The sequence below is a fragment of the Somniosus microcephalus genome, chromosome 32 (genome assembly GCF_052327205.1).
Source record: "Somniosus microcephalus isolate GS21.2 chromosome 32, FLI_Smic_1.0, whole genome shotgun sequence".
Taxonomy (NCBI): Eukaryota; Metazoa; Chordata; class Chondrichthyes; order Squaliformes; family Somniosidae; genus Somniosus; species Somniosus microcephalus.
Window position 1 is genome coordinate 32,983,282 of NC_141018.1, and position 22,222 is coordinate 33,005,503.

General features: G+C 46.8%; 1 protein-coding gene across 4 annotated transcripts in view; it reads left to right on the top strand.

Moving 5' to 3' along the window:
- The window catches only part of pstpip1a (proline-serine-threonine phosphatase interacting protein 1a), a 111,984-nt gene that overhangs the window by 80,102 nt on the left and 9,660 nt on the right, over positions 1-22,222 (top strand). For all 4 annotated transcript variants that reach the window (XM_085972330.1, XM_085972329.1, XM_085972332.1 and 1 more), the window contains exons 8-12: positions 2,671-2,716; positions 14,180-14,259; positions 15,466-15,564; positions 17,276-17,372; positions 19,916-20,006. In XM_085972330.1, coding sequence (XP_085828456.1) covers positions 2,671-2,716; positions 14,180-14,259; positions 15,466-15,564; positions 17,276-17,372; positions 19,916-20,006 — 413 coding nt within the window. The remainder of the gene's footprint in view (positions 1-2,670; positions 2,717-14,179; positions 14,260-15,465; positions 15,565-17,275; positions 17,373-19,915; positions 20,007-22,222) is intronic.

The following is a 22,222-nucleotide window of genomic DNA, read 5'->3' on the forward strand; positions in this document are numbered from 1 at the left end:
CGCTACCAAAAGCAGGCGGTACAGTGCCGGGGACAGAGCTTTTATCAGCTCTGAGGTGGAGCGGCTCTTGAAGGAGGGCATTATCGAAGGTAGCACTAGCCCCTGGCGAGCCCAGGTTGTAGTCGTTAAAACCACTGCAAAACGCCGCATGGTAATCGACTACAGCCAAACCATAAACCGGTACACCCAGCTGGACGCGTACCCCCTCCCTCGCATATCTGATATGGTCAATCAGATTGCGCAATACAAAGTATTCTCCACCATCGACCTTAAGTCAGCGTACCACCAGCTGCCCATCCGCCATGAGGACCGCCAGTATACTGCCTTCGAGGCAAACGGCCGCCTCTACCACTTCCTTAGGGTCCCCTTCGGCGTCACCAACGGGGTTTCGGTCTTCCAAAGGGAGATGGACCGAATGGTTGACCAGAACGCGCTGCGGGCAACCTTCCCCTATTTGGATAACGTCACCATCTGCGGCCACGACCAGCAGGACCACGACGTTAATCTAGCAAATTTCCTCCGTACGGCCCAACGGCTGAACCTAACGTACAATAAGGAAAAATGTATGTTTCACACCAAGCGCCTGGCCATCCTCGGCTGCGTGGTGGAGAACGGAGTCATCGGGCCCGACCCCGACAGAATGCGCCCCCTAATGGAGCTACCCCTTCCCCACTGCCAAAAAGCACTGAAGAGATGCCTGGGGTTTTTCTCCTACTACGCCCAGTGGGTGCCCCTCTATGCAGACAAAGCCAGGCCCCTCATCAAAGCCACCTCCTTCCCCCTGACACCAGAGGCGTGTGCAGCCTTCACTCTTATCAAGAACGATATCGCGAAGGCCGCAATGCACGCGGTGGATGAGTCCATCCCCTTCCAAGTGGAGAGCGATGCCTCCGACTTCGCCCTAGCCGCGACCCTTAACCAGGCGGGCAGACCCGTGGCCTTTTTCTCAAGGACCCTCCAGGGCCCCGAGACGAGACACTCCTCCGTCGAAAAGGAGGCCCAGGCTATTGTAGAAGCGGTGCGTCACTGGAGGCATTACCTGGCCGGGAAACGATTTACCCTGCTCACTGACCAGCGTTCAGTAGCTTTTATGTTTAATAATAAGCAGAGGGGTAAAATCAAGAACGACAAGATCTTGAGGTGGAGAATCGAACTCTCCACCTACAATTATGATATCTTGTATCGGCCAGGGAAACTCAATGAGCCCCCAGATGCCCTATCACGTGGTACATGCGCCAACGCGCAGAGTGATAGGCTGCAGTCCCTCCACAATGACCTCTGCCACCCGGGGGTCACCAGGTTTTTCCATTTTATCAAATCCCGTAACCTGCCCTACTCCATCGAGGAGGTCAGGACCATGACCAAGAGCTGCCAAATCTGCGCCGAGTGCAAACCGCACTTCTATAGGCCGGACAGAGCAAGCCTGATCAAGGCCACCCGCCCCTTCGAACGCCTGAGCGTCGATTTTAAAGGGCCCCTCCCCTCCGCTGACCGCAATGTGTACTTCCTCAACATAGTTGATGAGTACTCCCGTTTCCCCTTTGCCATCCCTTGCCCAGACATGACCAGTACCACGGTCATCAAGTGTCTGAATGACATCTTCGCTCTGTTCGGGTTCCCCAGCTATATACATAGCGACAGGGGCTCATCGTTCATGAGCGACGAACTTCGGCAGTACCTGCTAACAAGAGGTATCGCCACGAGCAGGACCACCAGTTACAACCCCCGGGGGAACGGCCAGGTGGAAAGGGAGAACGCGACGGTTTGGAAGGCAGTCCTCTTAGCACTAAAATCTAAGGGCCTTCCGACCTCCCGCTGGCAGGAGGTCCTCCCTGCAGCGCTTCACTCCATTCGGTCACTGCTTTGTACTGCCACTAATGCGACCCCTCATGAGAAAATGTTCGTTTTCCCCCGGAAGTCTACATCGGGAACCTCGCTACCGGCATGGTTGACTTCTCCTGGGCCCGTCCTACTGCGGAGGCACGTGAGGACGCATAAAACGGACCCCCTGGTCGAGCGGGTGCACCTCCTACACGCCAACCCCCAGTATGCCTGGGTGACATACCCAGACGGGCGGGAGGACACGGTCTCCATACGAGATCTCGCACCCTCGGGTACCCCTGAATTACCACCGTTATCCCCCTTACCACCGTTATCCCCCTTACCACTGTTATCCCCCACCACCCCTCCCAACCCAACCCCTGCAGACGGCATGCCAAAGCCCCAGGAATCTTCGCCAACCACCCAGACACCAGACCCGACGTCGGATGCTGCAACACCACCGCCGCCACCACGACGATCAGGACGTCAGACAAGGCCTCCTGATAGACTTAACTTGTAGTACCCTTCACCCCGCCGGACTTCACATTAAACAAGGGGTGAATGTGGTAAACCACTGTATTGTATATTGCCACCTCTGGGTGGCGCTGTGTATGGAGGCATGCCTCAGCTGACTCCACCCACCACTGTGTGGGTTTCGTTCAGACTTGTTCAGTCACTCACGAAGAAGCATGGTCTCTTCTTAGCTAATAAAAGCCTTATTCATCTCTTCTTTCGACTCATCATCTCTTCTTCGACTCATCACCTTTTATGAAGTAATTGATAAGCGTATCATGTTTTTAATCAAAAAGCATTGACTGCAATTAAGTGATGTTTGTGTCTGCTCCACAGAGTCAGAGTAAGGCCAAGCAGAGTCGAGACGCAGTGAATGATGCAGGTATGTACCATCCAATCCCTACACCGCAAAGTTTGACCAAGCGTTTTTTTTAGTGTATATGCCATGGGTGGGATTTCTTGGGCATTGGGTGCTTTCCCAAAACTTGGCTTTATCATTCCACCATCCCCAGCTAGAAAAGAAAGATTTGCATTTATATAGTGCCTTTCTCGACCGCCCCAAAGCGCTTTACCGCCAATGAAGTACTTTTTGAAGTGTAGTCACTGTTGTAATGCAGGAAACGTGGCAGCCAATTTGTGCACAGCAAGCTCCCACAAACGGCAATGTGTTAATGACCGGATAATCTGTTGTGATGTTGGTTGAGGGATGAATATTGCCCAGGATACCGGAGATAACTCCCCTGCCCTCCTACAAAACAGTCCCGTGGGATCTTTTACGTCCACCTGAGCGAGTAGCCAGGGCCTCTGTTTAACGTCTCATCCAAAAGACGGCACCTCTGACAGTGCGGCACTCCCTCAGCACTGGAGTCTCAGCCTAGATTTTTGTGCTCAATTCTCTGGAGGGAGGCTCGAACCCACAACCTTCTGACTCAGAGCGAGGGTGTTACCCACTGAGCCATGACTGACACATTACCAATACCACTGAATGTGGGGCCTTCTAGTTTTTAATTCCTCATTATTAAAATGTCCGTTCATCAATTCCAACTTCGAGCATTTCTTTTGCAGAACATGATTATGACTTTTTAGAAAGAACTTGAGATTATATTGAATTACGGATCTTTAAGTAATTCCCTTTCTCATGCCAGTTCTCTTCAGCCTTGAATTAAATGGATTGCTTTTGAAGCCCATCTGAACCTTGACTGTGGAGTTTAATCTTTGCACCATTTTTGTACCTTTTTGTTCTTGAACCACACAGTGGCTAAAAGTGCTAGTAAGGTCTTGCAGAAAAGCTAATTGTCTCCCCGCCCTCAACAATGGTACAAAATGTGCTGTTGCACTGACCTGTGGTCTGACTACTTTATTTCCGTTGGCGTGATATCACGTGACCTTGGGTCCTTCAGATCTCCAGCAGTGGCAGTTTAATCTTTACAGCATTTTGTGCCTTTGTTCTTAAACCACATGTAATTGGCAGAGTTAAGGAAGCAGGTGCGAGAAGAACCTGAGAAAATAAATTCTGCTGCTATCCCACCCCACCCCACAACATCAGCAACACAGAAGCTTGAGGACTAAACCTATGTTGGAGGGGGTTTGTCATTGACCAGCACCCCCTTACAGAATTGACAAAATTGGAGAAATAGAAACATCGAAGATGGGAGCAGGAGTAGGCCATTCAGCCCCTCTAGCCTGCTCCGCCATTCAATGAGATCATGGCTGATCATCCAAATTCAGTACCCTGTCCCTGCTTTCTCCCCATATCCCTTGATCCCTTTAGCCTTAAGAAATATATCCTAGGTGTGATTATTCTCCATCGCAAGGCATATACCTGAAAGAGAGGCTTGCATTTATTTAGCGACTTGCATCTCTCTGCAACATCTTAATGCGCTTCACAAAGAATGAATTGCTTTGAAATTTAATTAATTAAGCAAGCAATTGACCAATTTTTCGCACAGTAAGATCCAAGCATCAACTGGCTAAATTACCAGAGTGGTGGTGGTGGTGGCTCAGGGAGAAATGTTGGCCAGAATACCGGTAGAACTCCCTGCTCTCTCTTTTTGTAATCGTGCCAAAGGATCTTTTGGATCCACCTGCACCGCCAGGAACGATGGGACTATGGTTTAACGTCTCATCTGAAGACTGGCACCTTTTTGACAAATGTCCCTCGGTACTGCACTCCACTGTCTGCCAGGGTTATGTGCTCAGGTCCTGGAGTTGGGCTGGAACCAAAAAACCTTCAGGCTTGGAGATAACGCGGCCATACCGAAGGCAGGCACTTGCATCTCACACAGGGTAGCTAAGTCGAACCAAGCATATTGTCTAAATGGTGAGAGATTGCGGAGCTCTGAGAGGCAGAGGGATCTGGGTGTCCTAGTGCATGAATCAAAAGGTTACTATGCAGGTACAGCAAGTAATTAGGAAAGTTAATACGGGAAACTCTTTGGTATCCGGCACCGACGGGACCAGCGTGTTGCCGGTTGATCAAAAATTCCAGATGATGGAGAGGGTTATCTACCGAGGCTATTTTTAACACACAAATAAAAAAAATCAAGAAATGTGCAGTTTACAGTAATTGGGTACTCACCTACAGAATGTTGTGTTAAATGGATGGTGGAAGATGCTTGATTAAGTACAGTACTGCCAGTTGAGGGTAATGCAATGCAATGACTACCGGCAGCGTGGGAGACACACAGTACCCCTGTAAAATGGCGGATCAGAAGAGACTACCGGCAGCGCGGGAGAGTCAGACTCCTGTTACGGGGGTATTGAGGTGTTCCGACTTCTGACAGCACCAAGAAGCCGAATAGTGGCAGTTTGGAGAACTACCCCCACTGACTAACTCGGCCACCGCGGGAGACTCGGACTCGGCAACATTGCCGGTTATTGAGGTGTTGTTTTCGGAGTGAGAATTTTGCCGGTTAATAGAGAATTCTGGATATTTAGGTGCCGTTTAAACGAGAGTTTCCTGTAGAATGTTATTGTTTATTGCGAGGGGAATTGAATACAAAAGTAGGGAGGTTATGCTTCCGTTATACAGGGCATTGGTGAGACCACATCTGGAGTACTGTGTACAGTATTGGTCTCCTTATTTAAGGAAGGATGTAAATGCGTTGGAAGCAGTTCAGAGAAGGTTTACTAGACTAATACCTGGAATGGGCGGGTTGTCTTGTGAGGAAAAGTTGGACAGACTAGGCTTGTATCCACTGGAGTTTAGAAGAGTAAGAGGTGACTTGCTTGAAACATATAAGATCCTGAGGGGTCTGGACAGGGAGAATCTAGAACTAGGGGTCACTGCTTAAAAATAAGGGGTCGCCCATTTAAGACAGATGAGGAGAATTTTTCTGAGGGTCATGAGTCTTTGGAACTCTCGTCCTCAGAGGGCGGTGGAAGCAGAGTCTTTGAACATTTTTAAGGCAGAGGTAGATAGATTCTTGGTAAGCAAGGGGGTGAAAGGTTATCGGGGGTAGGCGGGAATGTGGAGTAATCGGATCAGCCATGATCTCATTGAATGGCGGAGCAGGCTCGAGTGGCCTGCTCCTAATTCATATGTTCGTACTAAAATACTCTTCCATCCTCCCGACAATTATTTCTCTCTCTTTCTCCCCCCTTTTTTCTGTACTTCCTCTCTCAGCTGAGAGGTTAACCTAGTTTGTATCTTTAAGTGTGAGGCTTCTGCCAAATGCAAAACTGTTCATTGGCCCAATTCCTTGTCATTTGTCGGCGATGCACAATTTGGTCTTTTTAAGCTGGTGCCAAAAACTCTGCATGCCGTGTCGGTTAATGAACCTTTTGGTGTTGTCTTCTCTCTGGCTCGTTTGTTGGGTCAATTTCCATCGTGGTGGACACTTCACCTTTCTCAATAAAGAAAAGATTCACTTCCTATTGTAAGCCTCCCTTTGACACAACAACTGATCAGTATCTGTGAATTTTAATTTTTTTCTACAAATTTTGTGCTTTGAGGTAAGGGATACCTGGGCTGGCAGGAATGACGTATGAAGAGAGATTGGGTCGATTAGGCTTGTATTCGCTGGAGTTTAGAAGAATGAGAGGGGATCTCATTGAAACTTGTAAAATTCTAACAAGACTGGACAGACTAGATGCAGGAAGGCTGTTCCCGATGGCGAGGGAGCCCAGAACCAGGGGTCACAGTCTCAGGATAAGGGATAAGCCATTTAGGACGGAGATGAGGAGGAATTTCTTCACCCAGAGAGGTGTGGTGAATCTGGAATTCTCTACCACAGAAGGCAGTTGAGGCCAATTCATTCAATATATTCAAGAAGGAGTTAGGTATATTTCTTAAGGCTAAAGGGATCAAGGGATATGGGGAGAAGGCAGGGACAGGGTACGGAGTTTGGATGATCAGCCATGATCTCATTGAATGGCGGAGCAGGCTCGAGGGGCCGAATGGCCTGCTCCTATCTTTTATGTTTCTATGGATGGTAGTTTGGAATTATACATTCTGGGCACTGCTAGATCTGGAATAGCACAGCCAGATAGTGAAGATCCCTCTACTTTGCCCCAGCAATATACCTCAACCCCAGCCTCGGATCACCCCATACTGCACTAACAAGATTTTTTTCTGTTGCCCACAGATATCATCCTGCAGCCCCTCTGACTGCCAATTAAGTACCACTTGGTGCTGAATTGGGGGCAGTTTTGTGCTATAGGGTCAAGGTCTCAATTGAATGCAATGATCATCATTTCACAGACAGGAAACTCATCCAATCATCCTGGAAACGATGGAAGTCCAGGTCACCGAGATGAAAGAGCTAGTTTCTAACCCCAGCACTGTACAATCCATGCATTGGTACAATTTTGTATCTTTTCCCCTTTCCGCCATGCTGTGCCTTCCCACAGCAAGTGCAGTCCACTGGCCAAGAGAAACTCATGAGATGGTTCCTGAGTAGCAGCATCTGTCCTCGTGCTTCCCTTGATGAGACTGGAAACCATAAGTGGAAGCCCATGACCTATTTCTTTTGCCCACATGATTTCTTTATAGGTATCAAGCAAATTGGTGGCACACTGTCGATTCCTGCTCCATTTTTGTGCAGTATGAAATGAGTAAAACACTTCAATCTTGTTATAGTTTGTGTACTTTTTCCCCTCTAATTGACCTCCTCCTCATGAAGGCATTGCTGAGGTTCAGATTCCATGGCCACCAACTGCCCAGTACCTTACTTGAGTGGCCATTCTTCGTGCACGAGCCTAGATAGTGCCAGCATGCTTTTAACCATTGGACATATCACAGGCGAGCTTAACCTCATCCTCACCTGGCATCGGCAGAAGCCGTAAGAATTTGGAGCAGGAGTCGGCCATACGCCCCCTCGAGCCTGCTCCGCCATTCAATAAGATCATGGCTGATCATCGACTTCAACTCCACTTTCTCGCCTGATCCCCATATCCCTTGATTCCCCATCAGTCCAAAAATCTATCGATCTCTGCATTTTAATATACTCAACGATTCAGCATCCACAGCCCTTTGGGATAGAGAATTCCAAAGATCCACAACCCTCTGAGTGAAGAAATTCCTCCTCGTCTCAGTCTCTGGATAAGGGGGTTGGCCACTTAAGACTATGCCCCCTAGTTCTAGACTCTCCAGCCAAGGGGAAACAACCTCTCAGCATCTACCCTGTCAATCCCCCTCCGAATCTTTATATGTTTCAATGAGATCACCTCTCATTCTTCTAAACACCAGAGATTAAAGGCTCAATCTCTCGCACGCGTTCCAGTAGGGGTCAGTAGATTGCAGTCATAAGTGAGCATTCCTCCTATGTAGCTGCAGGACAATGAAGCCAAACGTAGCATCCCGCCCACCATCTTGGCTGAGATCGGCTAACTCGGCCCAGACCGGGGGTTGAACCTGGCTGGGATCTTCATGCCTCGCTCGCATATTCACGCAGCCATTGAAGGAACATCACCCAACTCTTATTTTGATTATTTTAATCGACACATAAGTAACTGTTCCATATATACATCAGTAAAATAGAGATTTTTTATATAAAATTGATTATAAATTCATATTCCAGTGATGGTTGTTTTATTACCTTCATTACTGTAATATATTTTATTTTGAAAATGACTAGCCCAGGAAGACTCCAGTTTCCCTGGATCTGCTAGCACCCATGAGCGACATTGCTAACTTGGTGCAAAGTTATGGATAGTTTTGTGATGTCACCATGCTCCAACTTGGAGCTGGGCTGCCTGAGATTGCCCAGTCCCATTCCATTTGGGACCCTGAGAACTAGCTTGAGGGGAGAGGCCATACTTCCCACCAGTCTCAACTGGACTGAAACCCATAGGCGCCAACTTGCGTGCAACAAGGCGGGAGCAGGATTGAAATAGGCACGTGCTGTTGATGCAACACTCTGGTGACTCTTGTTCCTCCTTTTCCGAATCTTTGGTGTTTAGGAGAGGTGATATCATCTGTGGACTGGAATCACACTTTGCAATATTAATACTAGGTGTGCTGCATTTTTCAGGACATATCTCTGCTGCGCTAATGCAGTTAAAATAAGCAGATTAGTAGCTTTTTGTTAAAATAGAAGAATGGAGTTTCCATAACTAGTGTGATTTGAACTTAAAGTTTTCACAGATGTGGTTTTAACTACAGTTACTTAACTTTCTGAATAGTGCATACAGTACTTCACATTACAAATATAGCATCCAGATGGTGTTAAAACTTAATTATTCAGTGATAATTATAAACTGAAATATTCTCTATGCCAAGAACTAAAATTATACATACATTTGGGACCTTTCAGCAAACACTTTTTTTCTCTTGTATACACTTAACATGGTGAGTTTAATACTTACACAATTTATAACTTGGTGTCATAATTTCACAGTGGCCAACCTGTCTGGTAGGCCTCGTTGTTATGCAGGTTCATGGTTGCTATGGCATCTTTTTTCCTCCTCCTAAACCGCCAGGTACCTGGAGCTCGCAGGATTTGGTTGCGCGCGCTTTGGCGCTCTGCTTGCGCAACCAACCGCCGCCCGCGCGAGCCCGGTTGTCCAAGTCGCCTGGACGACGTTCCCGCCAAATGCAACAACAACCCAAAAAAAAAAAACCATTGATTGATTGGCTCCAGGTTCCTTGTCGTCTTGTCAGGACAGTTATGCATTTCTGTGTTTTCAGACGGGTAATATTAGTAAGACCCCGGGGTTAAGACGGGGTGGGGGGGAAACCCGAACTTTCTAAACCGGTTGGCCGGCAATGAGTAGGTTCTGCAATGTTGATTTTAGTTAGTGCACCCTCCCAAGATACTACCAGAGAGCAGGGTTGCCAACTCTGATTGGACATATTCCTGGAGGTGTCATCACATGACCGCCTGCCTCCAATGGTCCTGCCCCCCCCTCGCGCGTGCCTGCCCGCCCGCCATTGGTCACCTGACATGTCCGCCTTCTCGGCGCCCCGCCTTCCCACGGCCAATCGGAAAGTGAATAGACTCTTCATTACACGATTGGACGATTCTTAGATATCAAACAGCTTTTTCTTGCCGCCCCGCCCCCCCCCCCAATATTTTTATAACTACTAAACAAAATCACAATTTTTTTTTGTTTTTTCCACCGCCCCCCCCCACCCCCCGGTCAATGCTTTTTCTCCTGGGTTGCCAACAACCAATTCCTGGAGGTTCATGTTTGATTCCTGGAGATTCTAGGGCAATCCTGGGGGTTGGCAACCCCACCAGATTGTGTGGGAGGCGAGTTGGGTAGTGTTTACGGTACTGGACTTGCAACTCATAAGTAGTGGCAAATTGTGAAACTGAATTCAATAAATCTGGTCATATGTGGACTGGCACCAGAGAGTGGGTGGAAAAACAAACATCAAAGCTGCCAGATTGCCATTAAAAAAAAAACAAATGGACCAATCACTAATGTGCTTCAGGGAAGGGAACCTGCCCAGTCTACCCTATATATGACTAGTCCCACGCTACAGGAAACTCTCTTTTAACCAGCACCTAAATATCCGGAAATCTCTCTTAACCGGCAAAATTCAGGAGTAGGTTCAGGTTAAGTTTTACTGTATATTAGTGGCTGTGTAACCGGGGCTCCTGCACCTGTGGCTGTGTACAGGGCTCTCGTACCTTGGTAACTATACTTCTCTAATCCAGACTTTTTGATCAACCGGCACCACGCCGGTCCTGTCGGAGCCGGATAAAAGAGTTTCCTGTATATCATTTACACCAAAGGCCCTCAAGTGACCTAACAAGCCACTCTGTTGTTAAACAATTGCTATCAAATATGAAGGCGTTCTACGGCTTTCGCAGCAACCAGGAGTAGACCATAAATCTCTCACCCACAACCCAAATTTTTTTTTAAATAATTCCCCAACTCAAACTCTGGTCCCACAGATTAAATAACAGAGGATATAACAAACTTATTATTAGGATTAAATGAAATTCCACAGTTTTGGTTTAGAATAGCAGAAGAACTTCATACCAACACCCTTGCTGTTAATATTGCACCGTGCAACTTGTTTGTCAGTCCATTAATAGGCTGTCTCCATCATGAGGTAACTGACACACAAGTGTAAACCATCTGTTCGTTATTAGTATATGCGAGGTAGAAGCAACACTTTCATCTTGCATTCTGGATATTCATTCACAAGTGTACATGCACAACATTTTGCATAGCCCTAGAAGCTCTTTGAATTTGCTTATTAAGCTCTTTGCTGCACATTTCCTATTGGTGTTTGTGTGTCGTGTGGGTGGTCAGTGCCAAACCAAGACTGCTTGATCTGCAGTGCAGAGGTAGAAATGGTCTCGAGCTATTTTTATACTGGGTAAGGTGTCACCAGCACCACTGGATCCTGACGCACTGGTCTTGCACAGCAAGAAACTCGCTAAGGCCAGCGGGCAGGTAAGCCCATATTTTTTTTTAAACAAAGCACAAAGTGAATCTGGCAAGTTTCCTCTGGGATATGCTTGCTTGTTGGCTGTGCCAGACCCAGAGTTGGGGGACTGGAGGCACTAACATGAGTCTCGTGTCAGGTTGCTAATCCTCCAGGACTGTCCTGCAGTCTCCCTGGAATGGACTGTGAATCTCCCGGGCATTGCCGCTGGAAACCCAGCAGAGAAATATCTTTGCAGATCAGACTTTTTTAAATTTCTGCATAGAAACATAGAAGATAGGAGCAGGAGTAGGCCATTTGGCCCCTCGAGCCTGCTCCGCCATTCAATGAGATCATGGCTGATCATCCAAAGTCAGTACCCTGCCCCTGCTTTCTCCCCATATCCTTTGATCTCCTTAGCCTTAAGAAATATATCTAACTCCTTCTTGAATATATTTAATGAATTGGCCTCCACTGCCTTCTGTGGTAGAGAATTCCCCTTTTCTGGAAGGGATTGAGTTTGGACTGTCTCGATCCGATTTCTACTGGGCTTCGACTAACCCAACAAAAAAATGATCATTTCCCTCCGAGGTCACGGGTTGGCAAATACAAGAAATGTATAAATACCACAGTAGGGGTGCCTATCTGGTGATCGGGCATATTATTGGGGCAGAGTAAATGGAGTTGCTCTTTTACCACACAAGGTTAGATGCGGAGTGAATTCTCTCTGCAGTTGGATTTGGAATGTCATTGATTATCTTGGCCCCAAAATTTGCGGGCGATGCCTCCGACCTGTTTTTAAAAAAAAAAAAAGTACACATTTACCTGGTGGCCCGGGAGGTATGGAGACTTGCGATCCTGGGTGTCTCCGGGTACCTGCGGACAGAGGCCCATGTATCCCAGGGGCGCAGGCGGTTCGCGAGCACCCTTGGGATCACGTAGGCCGGCCCAACCCAACCAATAAAAGGAGGGAATCCCCATTCATACTTATGAGAGTTCTGTACGTATAAAAAAACCCACTAACACATGAAATACATTTTTTTAAAATTACGTCTTTGAAATTAATTAAATGAAATGTCATTTAATTACATTTTAAATGAATTTAATTTTTGGGGAGAAAAAAGTGTTTAATGGGGCTAAAAATAAACTTTATTGGACAGGGTTTTTAATGTATGAATGAGTGATAAAATTTTATTTCTCTTTTTTGTAAAACTCTTGTGCTGCTAAAAGCAGGCCTTACTCCTGTTTTTACCAGGCATAAGAATTTTGCAGGCATTCAACGGGCGGAAGTTGGGCAAATAGCCCCAACTCTCCATCTGCGGAGGCCCTTCTCGCGGGAATGCGGATGACCTGTCGCAAATTTTTGACTGATCGCAAGTTCCGGGTTTTAGCACATGCCTAAACCCGTAACTTGCGCGGCCCCATCAGATGCATACGCACCTGTAGAGGGCGCAAAATAAGGCCCATTAAGTTTATCAGTTGGCTTTGGCAAGCTGTTGGCTGAATTTTTGGAACACCATTTTCTTAATTTGTTCGTGGGATGTGGGCGTCTCTGGCAAGGCCAGTATTTATTGTCCATCGTTAATTGCTCTTGAGAAGGTGGTGGTGAGCCGCCGCCTTGAACCGCTGCAGTCCGTGTGGTGAAGGTACTCCCACAGTGCTGTTAGGGAGGGAGTTCCAGGATTTTGACCCAGCGACGATGGAGGAACTGCCGATATTTCCAAGTCAGGATGGTGTGAGACTTGGAGGCGATGGTGTTCCCATGCACCTGCTGCCCTTGTCCTTTGTAGGCGGTGGAGGTCGAGGGTTTGGGAGGTGCTTGATGTGCCTCAATAAGTTCCGAGACTCGATGTTAGCGAAACAAAATAAGGCTTTTATTAACTTAGAAAGTAACACGTAAAAGAGAGAGATGTCTTCCTTCTGGAGGCTGAGGCCACACTGAGCCAGCTTACAAAAGGGGCCAGGTATGGGCGGAGCCCTACACACAGCACATTCCAATACATAATACAATGAGGACTGGGGGAAGGGAAATGACACTGAAACCGACCACAGTCACAGGCAGTGATGAATGGAATATATTTCATCACAGTGCTGTCGAAGAAGCCTTGGCGAGTTGCTGCAGTGCATCTTGTCGATGGTACACACTGCAGCCACAGTACGCCGGTGGTGGAGGGAGTGAATGTTTAAGGTGGTGGAAAAGGTGCCAATCGAGCAGGCTGCTTTGTCTTGGATGGTGTCAAGCTTCGAGTGTTGGAGCTGCACTCATCCAGGCAAGTGGAGAGTGCCATCACTCCTAACTTGTGCCTTGTCGATAGCTTTGGCAAGTCAGGAGGTGAGACACTTGCTGCCGAATACCTAGCCTCTGACCTGCTCTTGTTGCCACAGTATTTGTTTGAGCTTGGATTTATATTGCATTCCCAACTTTCTACAGTGCAATTTTGATTTTTAGCAACTCCTTTTACTCCATAGGCCCGTGCCCATGGAACAATATCCTAACGGGTGCCTAACTTCAGCAAAGAGGGGGAGAATAGGAATAAAAAGACACGGGTGGGCACCATGATAGTTTTCTATGGTGTCACAAAGCTGTACTGATGAGCTTTTGAAGCAATAATATATTCCAACTTTTTGGGCTATATTATATATGGAAAATGGGAATATACAGGACCAGGAAAGACCTTTTGATCCATCTGACCAGCCAGAGTTCAAAAACAGAATTCAGAGTTCACTACCTCTATCCCTCAACTGATTTTTCTCACCAAACGCTGTCCCACTCCCTCTTAAAATGTTACTGATGTTACTAGCCTCGACTGCCTCCCTGGGCAGTTCACTCTGTGAAGTCGTTTTCTGTAAGTCGTATTTCAAGTAGAATGCCGCGTTTCCCAAACGAATGGGAGTGAAACCACATCAGACATGCTGGATCCGGCTCCAACCGGCCGCTGCAGGTTCGAATCCAGTCGGGGTCATGGTTTTTTACCTAGAAACCTGTCTCGGAATAAAAGGAGCCCTTTTTTGTTTTTTCAGAGCGTGTTTATCAACAGAATGTGGAACAGCTGGACAAGATTCGACAAGAGTGGGAACAAGGGCATATCAATACCTGCGAGGTAACACATTGAAGTACATACTAGCCCTGGAGTATTGGAATATGATGTGCTCCTTTTAATGGGGAGTGCCCCCTTCAAATGTCACTTTTTTTTAATACTGGGACTCATGCTATCAGTCTCCCTTTTTTAAAGGACAGAATCTCAACTCCATGCCTCCTATTTTTTACCTTTTCAGCAATTCCATCTTCTCTCTCTCTCTCTCTCTCTCTCCCTCCCTCCCGCCTCCTCTTCAAATTGCTGATTTTTGCTGGGGTGTGTTTCCATGAACACTGGGCACTCTCTAGTACTTGTCCAATTGGCCATTTATAATGTGTGCACCTAGACTGTGTGCTAGGAGGCTATTCAACGATCCGAGCCAATCCCGATGCTGATCCTAAAGTCTCACCCGCGTGGGCCACCCAAGGCCACTGGGTAGTGATCGGGAGCGGGAACCAAAGATTTGCCCTCCCCCCCACAACTCCGTAGCATTGAGGCCAATTGTGATGTCCCAAAGTCAATGAGTTCATCAAGCAGCGTAGACGAGGACTTCCCTATTCTGTGTCACTCGTCTATTCATTGAATAAACTCTCGTAGCCGTCGGGGGAGGAATGTCCTCTGTGCCTCCTTTTTAAAAAGAGAGTCGCATTGTTGGTGGGTCTTTTGAAAAGGGAGTCTAACCATTGATGAATCGAATCAATGTCATCATTAACCCAACTGAGTTCAAAATCCTCATCAGCTCCACTTCATCATTCATAATTAATATTTTAAAAATTCAGAAGAAATGGTAATGTTAACCTTGAAATACTAGTTGAGAAATCTTGCTATGGTTAGGAATCACAGTGATGAGTAGGGCAAGTGCTTTGTTATACAAGATATTGCTTTTTAAAAAAAAAATAGTTGTTCCAGAGTTTGTCAGGCCAGATCTTGATGTGTTGGGTGTCTCCCTTCCCCTCGTAACACTTGCTGTCTTGCACAATATCTTTTGTCTGCTGTTCCTGCTCATCCCTGACCCTGCTCGCTGACCACGCTGATGCTGCACTCTCTCTAATTCAGTGAGTACTAACTGCCTCTGGGATCTTTGGCCCTGAATTGTATTGCTCGGGTGGTAATTCACACTAAATCAAGTTGTTGTACTGTGGCAGTTCACTTGCTGCAGCGATGGAGATTGCTCATTCCTGACTGACTGACTGACTGTTGGCTTTCCTCTTATTTTTCTCTTGGCTTCAGGTCTTTCACCAGCAGGAGTGCGACCGAATCAACAACCTACGGAACTCGCTGTGGATGCACTGCAACCAGCTCTCATTGCAGTGTGTGAAAGATGATGAGGTATTGTGCTTACTGAAAAGTACACCGTCTGGCTCTGACCCCAATATGGCTTCTTCAAACTAATCCCTGGGCCTATTCTAGTTTGGGTTTTTTTTTGTCCTCTAAACCTGTCCCCATACATCTCCTCCTATCCTGGAGGTAGAGGCTGATATTTCCATGGGTACCAGAAACCCTCTGGTACCTTGACTGATCGATCTTTCTTTGTAGGGTTTTTTTTTTGTTTTCTCCACTTTCTCTGAAGGTGCTGATTGCTGGGACAGGGCTCCAAGACACCAGAGGCCCTCTGCTACCTGGTGAACACCTTATACTGTTGCATCTGGACAATCTGCGCTAGCAGAAATTCGACTGTGGGAGGCTGGCCATAGCCAAACCCAATCCTGTCTTGCATAGAGTTTACAGCACAGAATCTGGGCCCAACTGGCCAGTGCCGGTGTTTACGCTGCACATGGGCCCCCTCCCACCTTGCCTCCTCTCCACCCGATCAACATATCCTTCCATTCCTTTCTCCCTCGTGTACTTGTCTAGCTTCCCCTTAATAAATTCAGGTCTTCAGCTGATGTCCACGCTCCCCCCCACACGCTTTCCAAGTGGAGTCATTGGATCGCAACTGGGAATGGGATTGGGACCTCCGGCTGATATTCCCCTCTTTAACTCGTGGCACTGCAGCCAGTTGTAGAAAGAAATACTTGCGTTTATATAACGCCTTTCACGACCTCAAAGCGCTTTGCAGCCAATGAAGTAGTTTATTTGAAGTGTAGTCACTGTTGTAATGGTTGAGCTCCGCCACATCTGCACAGATTGGGACCGTTCTATTGAGATCCAATACCACACACTGGCTATTTACTCACTAATGCCACTAGAGCAAGTTTATATGTGAGATGGCATTGAGTCATGGAATGGTACAGCACAGAAGGAGGCCATTCGGCCCATTGAGTCTGCGCCGGCTCTTTCGAAGAGCAATCCAGTCAGTCCCACTCCCCTCGCTCTTTCCCCATATCCCTGCAATTCTTTCTCCAAGTATTTATCCAATTCCCTTTTGAAGGCTACTATTGAATCTGTGTCCACCGCCCTATCAGGCAGCGCGTTCCAAATCCTAACCACTCGTTGCGTAAAATTTTTTTCCTCATTGTTGTATCCGTGTGTTAATAGAGACACTGAAGGCAGGAGTTAATTTCACAGGTGTTTACTGAACAAAGTCTGGAGGTGAACTAACTGATACAACACAATATACAGGCTTATATAGCCCGAGTGGCCATTACCGGCATTACAGTACACAGGGGGCTCTTAAAGGCACATACACTACACTCATGTCGCCTCTGGTTCTTTTGCCAATCACCTTAACTCGGAGCCCTCTGGTTATCGAGCCTTCAGCCACTGGAAACAGTTTCTTTTATTTATTCTATAAAGCAATTCATGATTTTTGCGCAATTCATGATTTTTGCGCACCTCTATCAAATCTCCTCTTAGCCTTCTCTGCTCTAAGGCAAACAACCCCAGCTTCTCCAGTCTATCCACATAACTGTAATCCCACCATCGCTGGGACCGTTCTAAAATGCACACTGAAAGATGAGTGACTGCAAAGTGAACACCCCTGATTTTGTTGAGACATAATCTGCAGTTGCTCACTTGGAACCATCCAGTATGTGTTGCTGAGTGCAAAAAGCCCACAGGTTCCAGCTCAAGCTTGTACAACCTTTAATGTTTTCTACAGCTGTACGAGGAAACTCGGAAGGTTTTGGAGCTGTGCGACATTGATGCCGATATGGATTGCTTCATTCAGAAGAAAATGACAGGACTGAATCCACCCGGTAAGACTCTGCTGCCCTCTCTCATTCCGTCCCAAGCACGTCGGACATGCCATTTCAGAGAGGTTAATGAGGGATTGCAAGACTGAGGGATTTAGATAAGAGTTACAAACCAGAGGAGGGCTTATTCAGAGAATTTTTCTTTCCTTCTCTCCTCCCCTCTCCTGAAGACACTCGCTCTTGCTGCGGAGCTGCTTTTCCTTCTTACCGACGGCCATGTGTGTGTCAGTAGGCTATCTGACTATAGGGTGCATCACAGCAAACCCACTGTTGTTACCTGATATCCGCACCCGTGCATTTACTGGCTGGATTTTCCCCATGGCTTACTGAGTGATCCAGCTGCTCACTGGATAAATTCACGCCAGGAAAATCCCAGACTTGCTCATTTAGCCGGGGGCAGCAGTGGGGACACTGCAATCAGTTATGGAAGAGCAATTGTCCTCCCGCTTGGTCTGTGCGGCCCTTAGGGGGAACGTTGCCAGTAAGCCCTGCTGGAAGGGGGTGTGGGTGAGAATCTGGTCAAGTTTGACTGCGAGACCCACACGGACACACAGCCTACTGATGCTCCCCATCAAGGATTATACGTAAAGAATGGCCACTTGGCCGCGCTATTGGCGGATGCTTGGTCCCCTGAAGTTGTTCCCCAGGCAGGGTCCCCACACCTAGGGGAAGAAGGGTGATCATTGGCAACACTGGAGGGGTTTGGGGGGGGGAAGAAGAAAGACACAGGCTCTTTTCTCCATCTCCTTAACCCGGGGGCACTGAATCCACTTGTAGCAGAACCTCTAGCTCCTTTTTGATGAGATCGGCTTGCTCGGTAAAGATTGGGAATCAAACCGGAGATTCTGGGCGGGGAGTCCAAAACTAGAGGTCATAAATCTAAGATAGTCACTAATAAATCCAATAAGGAATTCAGGCGAAACTTCTTTACCCAGCGAGTGGTTAGAATGTGGAGCTTGCTACCACAGGGAGTGGTTGAGGCGACTAGCGGAGATTCATTTAAGGGGAAGCCAGATAAGTACATGCGGGAGAAAGGAATTGATGCGTATGCTATAGGGTGAGATGAAGTAGAGCGGAGCATAAACGCCAGCGTGGAACAGTTGGGCCGAATGGTCTGTTTCTGTGCTGTAGGCGTGATGTAACCTTCATGATCCTGTGTGCCTCAGTACCACATTGGGCAGTGCATTTAGTCAACAAGCCATTGAGGGCGCCTTTAGAGATTTATAGCATTCTCGGCTATCAATTGTTTTGATATACTGTGAGCTTTGCGTTTATTCAGCAAGTCTTTAAGGCCGATTCCTGAATGGGTGCTCCCGATCGGGAATGGCGCTGGTCGGGAAATTGTGGAGCCACCACCTTTTTTGATTTTTTCCAATTAATAAAATTAATGGATTAATCCGAGGTTCCAGTCCGCACTTTCACAACCAATGCACCATTGCTGACCGGGAGTGCCCCATCATGAATTTGATCCTTTAGAATTGGAGACTTTTTTAGGGCATAATATTGCCAGCATCTATAGGGTGAAATTGTGCGAATCTTTCTTTCATTCATTCACGGGATGTGGGTGTCGCTGGCAAGGCCGGCATTAATTGCCCTGGAGAAGGTGGTGGTGGTGAGCTGTCCTTTTCAACTGCTGTGGTCCTGGTGGTGAAGGTCTTTTTATAGTTTCCTCTTGTGGTTTGGTACAAGGGAGTGGCCATTTCAGAGGGCAGTTAAGAGTCAACCACATTGCTGTGACTCTGGAGTCGCCTATAGAAAGAAGAAAGACAGACTTGCATTTCTATAGCACCTTTCACGACACGACCACCGGACGTCTCAAAGTGCTTTACAGCCAGTGCAATACTTTTGAAGTGGAATCACTTGTAATGTGGGAAACGTGGCAGCCAATTTGCGCACAGCAAGCTCCCACAAACCGAAATGCAAAAATGACCAGAATCTGTTTTTATGTTGGTTGAGGGAGGAACACCGGGGGTAGCTCCCCTACTCTTCGATATAGTGCCACCGGATCTCTTGCATCCACCTGAGAGCAGACGGGGGCCTCAGTTTAATGTCTCATCTGAAAGACGGCACCTCTTACAGTGCAGCGCTCCCTCAGTACTGCACTGGGCGCGTCAGCGTAGCTTTATGTACACAAGTCCCTGGAGCGAGACTTGAACCCACAGCCTTCTGAGTCAGGCGAGTGTGCTGCCCACTGAGCCACGGCTGACACTAGAGACCAGACCAGGTAAGGACGGCAAATTTCCTTCCTTAAAGGACATCAGTGAACCAGATGAGTTTTTATGACAATCCGGTAGTTTTGTGATCACCATTACTGATGCTAGCTTTTTATTCCAGATTTATTTAATTGAAGTTAAATTCCCCAGCTGCTGTGGTGGGATTTGAACTCGTGTCTCAGGATCATTAGTCTAGGCCGCTGGATTACTAGTCCAGTAACATAACCACTATGCTACTGTACCCTATGTTTAATGATATTTGCTTTCTAAAAAGTTTCCCATTCTGAATTTGCCTCAAAAGTGAGTAAGCAAGCCCTGTGTGTCTCTTCACAGCTCCCATAGAGTACGAGAACTATTACGCCAAGTTATCTGCTGGCGAAAGTCACACTGTGGCCTCTTCCAGGAATGGAAGGATGATGAAAAGGTAAAGAGTGGAAATGTTTTTTAAACTTTCTCCAGCTGTGTCCATTAGATTTTGCTCTTTAGATCGGAACGTGCTGTGCCCATGAATCCAGTGGGGATTAACAGGAATCAAAGGAGCCCAAATTTAACTGTGCTAGAGCCAGACTCTGTGTGTGTGTGTGTGTGTGTGTGTGTGTGTGTGAGTTTCTTATTGTCATTGTAGCGGAAATGGAGCATTCGTGGTTCAATAGAACTTCAATGGAGTTGTACCGATCCTGCTGTATTCATCCCAAATATCAGGATAAGAGTTGTTCAGGAATGCAGAGATGAGTAACCTCCCCTGGCCTCGGACACCAGCAAGAGTTGGGGTTTGAGGTCCCATACATAAGGGAGAGTCGGGGCCTTGGGTCTGGGTGACCGGGGGAGTTGGGCCATGAGCAATTTATTTGAATATTTAACTTTCTAAATGGAAGAAGATGGGTCCTCTCTGCACATACTGTGGACAGGATCAGGGAATCTCAGGAGAACAACCTGACACTTTAAAATTCATCTGAGGTAGATCTTGATTTTGTGCAATTAGTGTAAAATGGGTGATGGCAAGTTTTATATCGCTCCCCATTTTTTATTGCTATTGATTGATTGTTAAAGGTGCAATCTAAATGCAAGTTATTGTGGTGCATTGTGGCTATGGAATAAACCGCAGAAGTTTCACTTTTTAATCAAGTGTAGCATTCACGAAGTGCCCAGGTCCCTGAACATAAGAACATAAGAAATAGGAGCAGGAATAGGCCACTTGGCCCCTCGAGCCTGCTCCGCCATTCAATAAGATCACGGCTGATCTTGGGCTCAAAGCCACTTCCCTTCACTCCCTTATCTTGCAAAAATTTGTCCATCTCCACCTTAAATGTATTTAATGACCCAGCCTCCACGGCTCTCTGGGGCAGAGAATTCCACAGATTTACGACCCTCTGAGAGAAGAAATTTCTCCTCATCTCAGTTCTGAAAGGGCGACCCTTTATTCTGAGACTGTGCCCCCGAGTTCTAGATTTCCCAACGAGGGGAAACATCCTCTCTGTATCTACCTTGTCGAGCCCCCTCAGTATCTTATATGTTTCAATAAGATCACCTCTCATTCTTCTAAACTCCAATGAGTATAGGCCCAGCCTGCTCAAGCTTTCCTCATAAGTCAACCCCCTCATCTCAGGAATTAACCCAGTGAATCGTCTCTGAACTGCCTCCAATGCAAATATATCCTTCCTTAAATAAGGAGACCAAAACTGTACGCAGTACTCCAGGTGTGGTCTCACCAATACCCTGTACAGTTGTAGCAGGACTTCCCTGCTTTTATACTCCAACCCCTTTTGAAAGAAAGGCCAACATTCCATTTGCCTTTTTGATTACTTGCTGTACCTACATGCTAACTTTTTGTGTTTCATGCACCAGGATCCCCAGGTCCCTCTGAACTGTAGCATTTTGTAATCTCTCCATTTAAAAAAAATAATTTTATTTTTTATTTTTCCTGCCAAAGTGGATAACCTCGCACTTTACCACATTATACTCCATCTGCCAAATGTTTGCCCACTCACTTAGCCTGTCTATATCCCTTTGCAGGTTCTTTGAGTCCTCTGCACAACTTGCTTTCCCACCCGTCTTTGTATCATCCGCAAACTTGGCTACATTAATAACTTGGATGAAGGGACCGAGTGTAATGTAGATTGTAAATAGTTGAGGCCTGAGCACCGATACTTGTGGCACCCCACTAGTTACCGTTTGCCAACCGGAGAATGACCCATTTATCCCGACTCTCTGCTTTCTGTTAGTTAGACAATTCTCTATCCGTGTTAATATATTACCCCCAACTCCATGAGCTCTTATCTTATGCAGTAACCTTTTATGTGGCACCTTATTGAATGCCTTCTGGAAATCCAAATACACCACATCCACTGGCTCATCTTTGTCTACCCTGCTCGTTACATCCTCAAAGAACTCCAGCAAATTTGTTAAACATGATTTCCCTTTTCCTAAAACCATGCTGACTCTTTGACTGCAGTATGTTTTTCTAAATGCCCTGCTACTGCTTCCTTAATGAAGGACTCCAGCATTTTCCCCAACGACAGATGTTAGGCTAATTGGTCTATAGTTTCCTGCTTTGTGTCTCCCTCCTTTCTTAAATAGGGGTGTTAATTAGTGGTTTTAGTGCAAACACGTAGAGTGAATATTCACATTGAATGCGCAGAG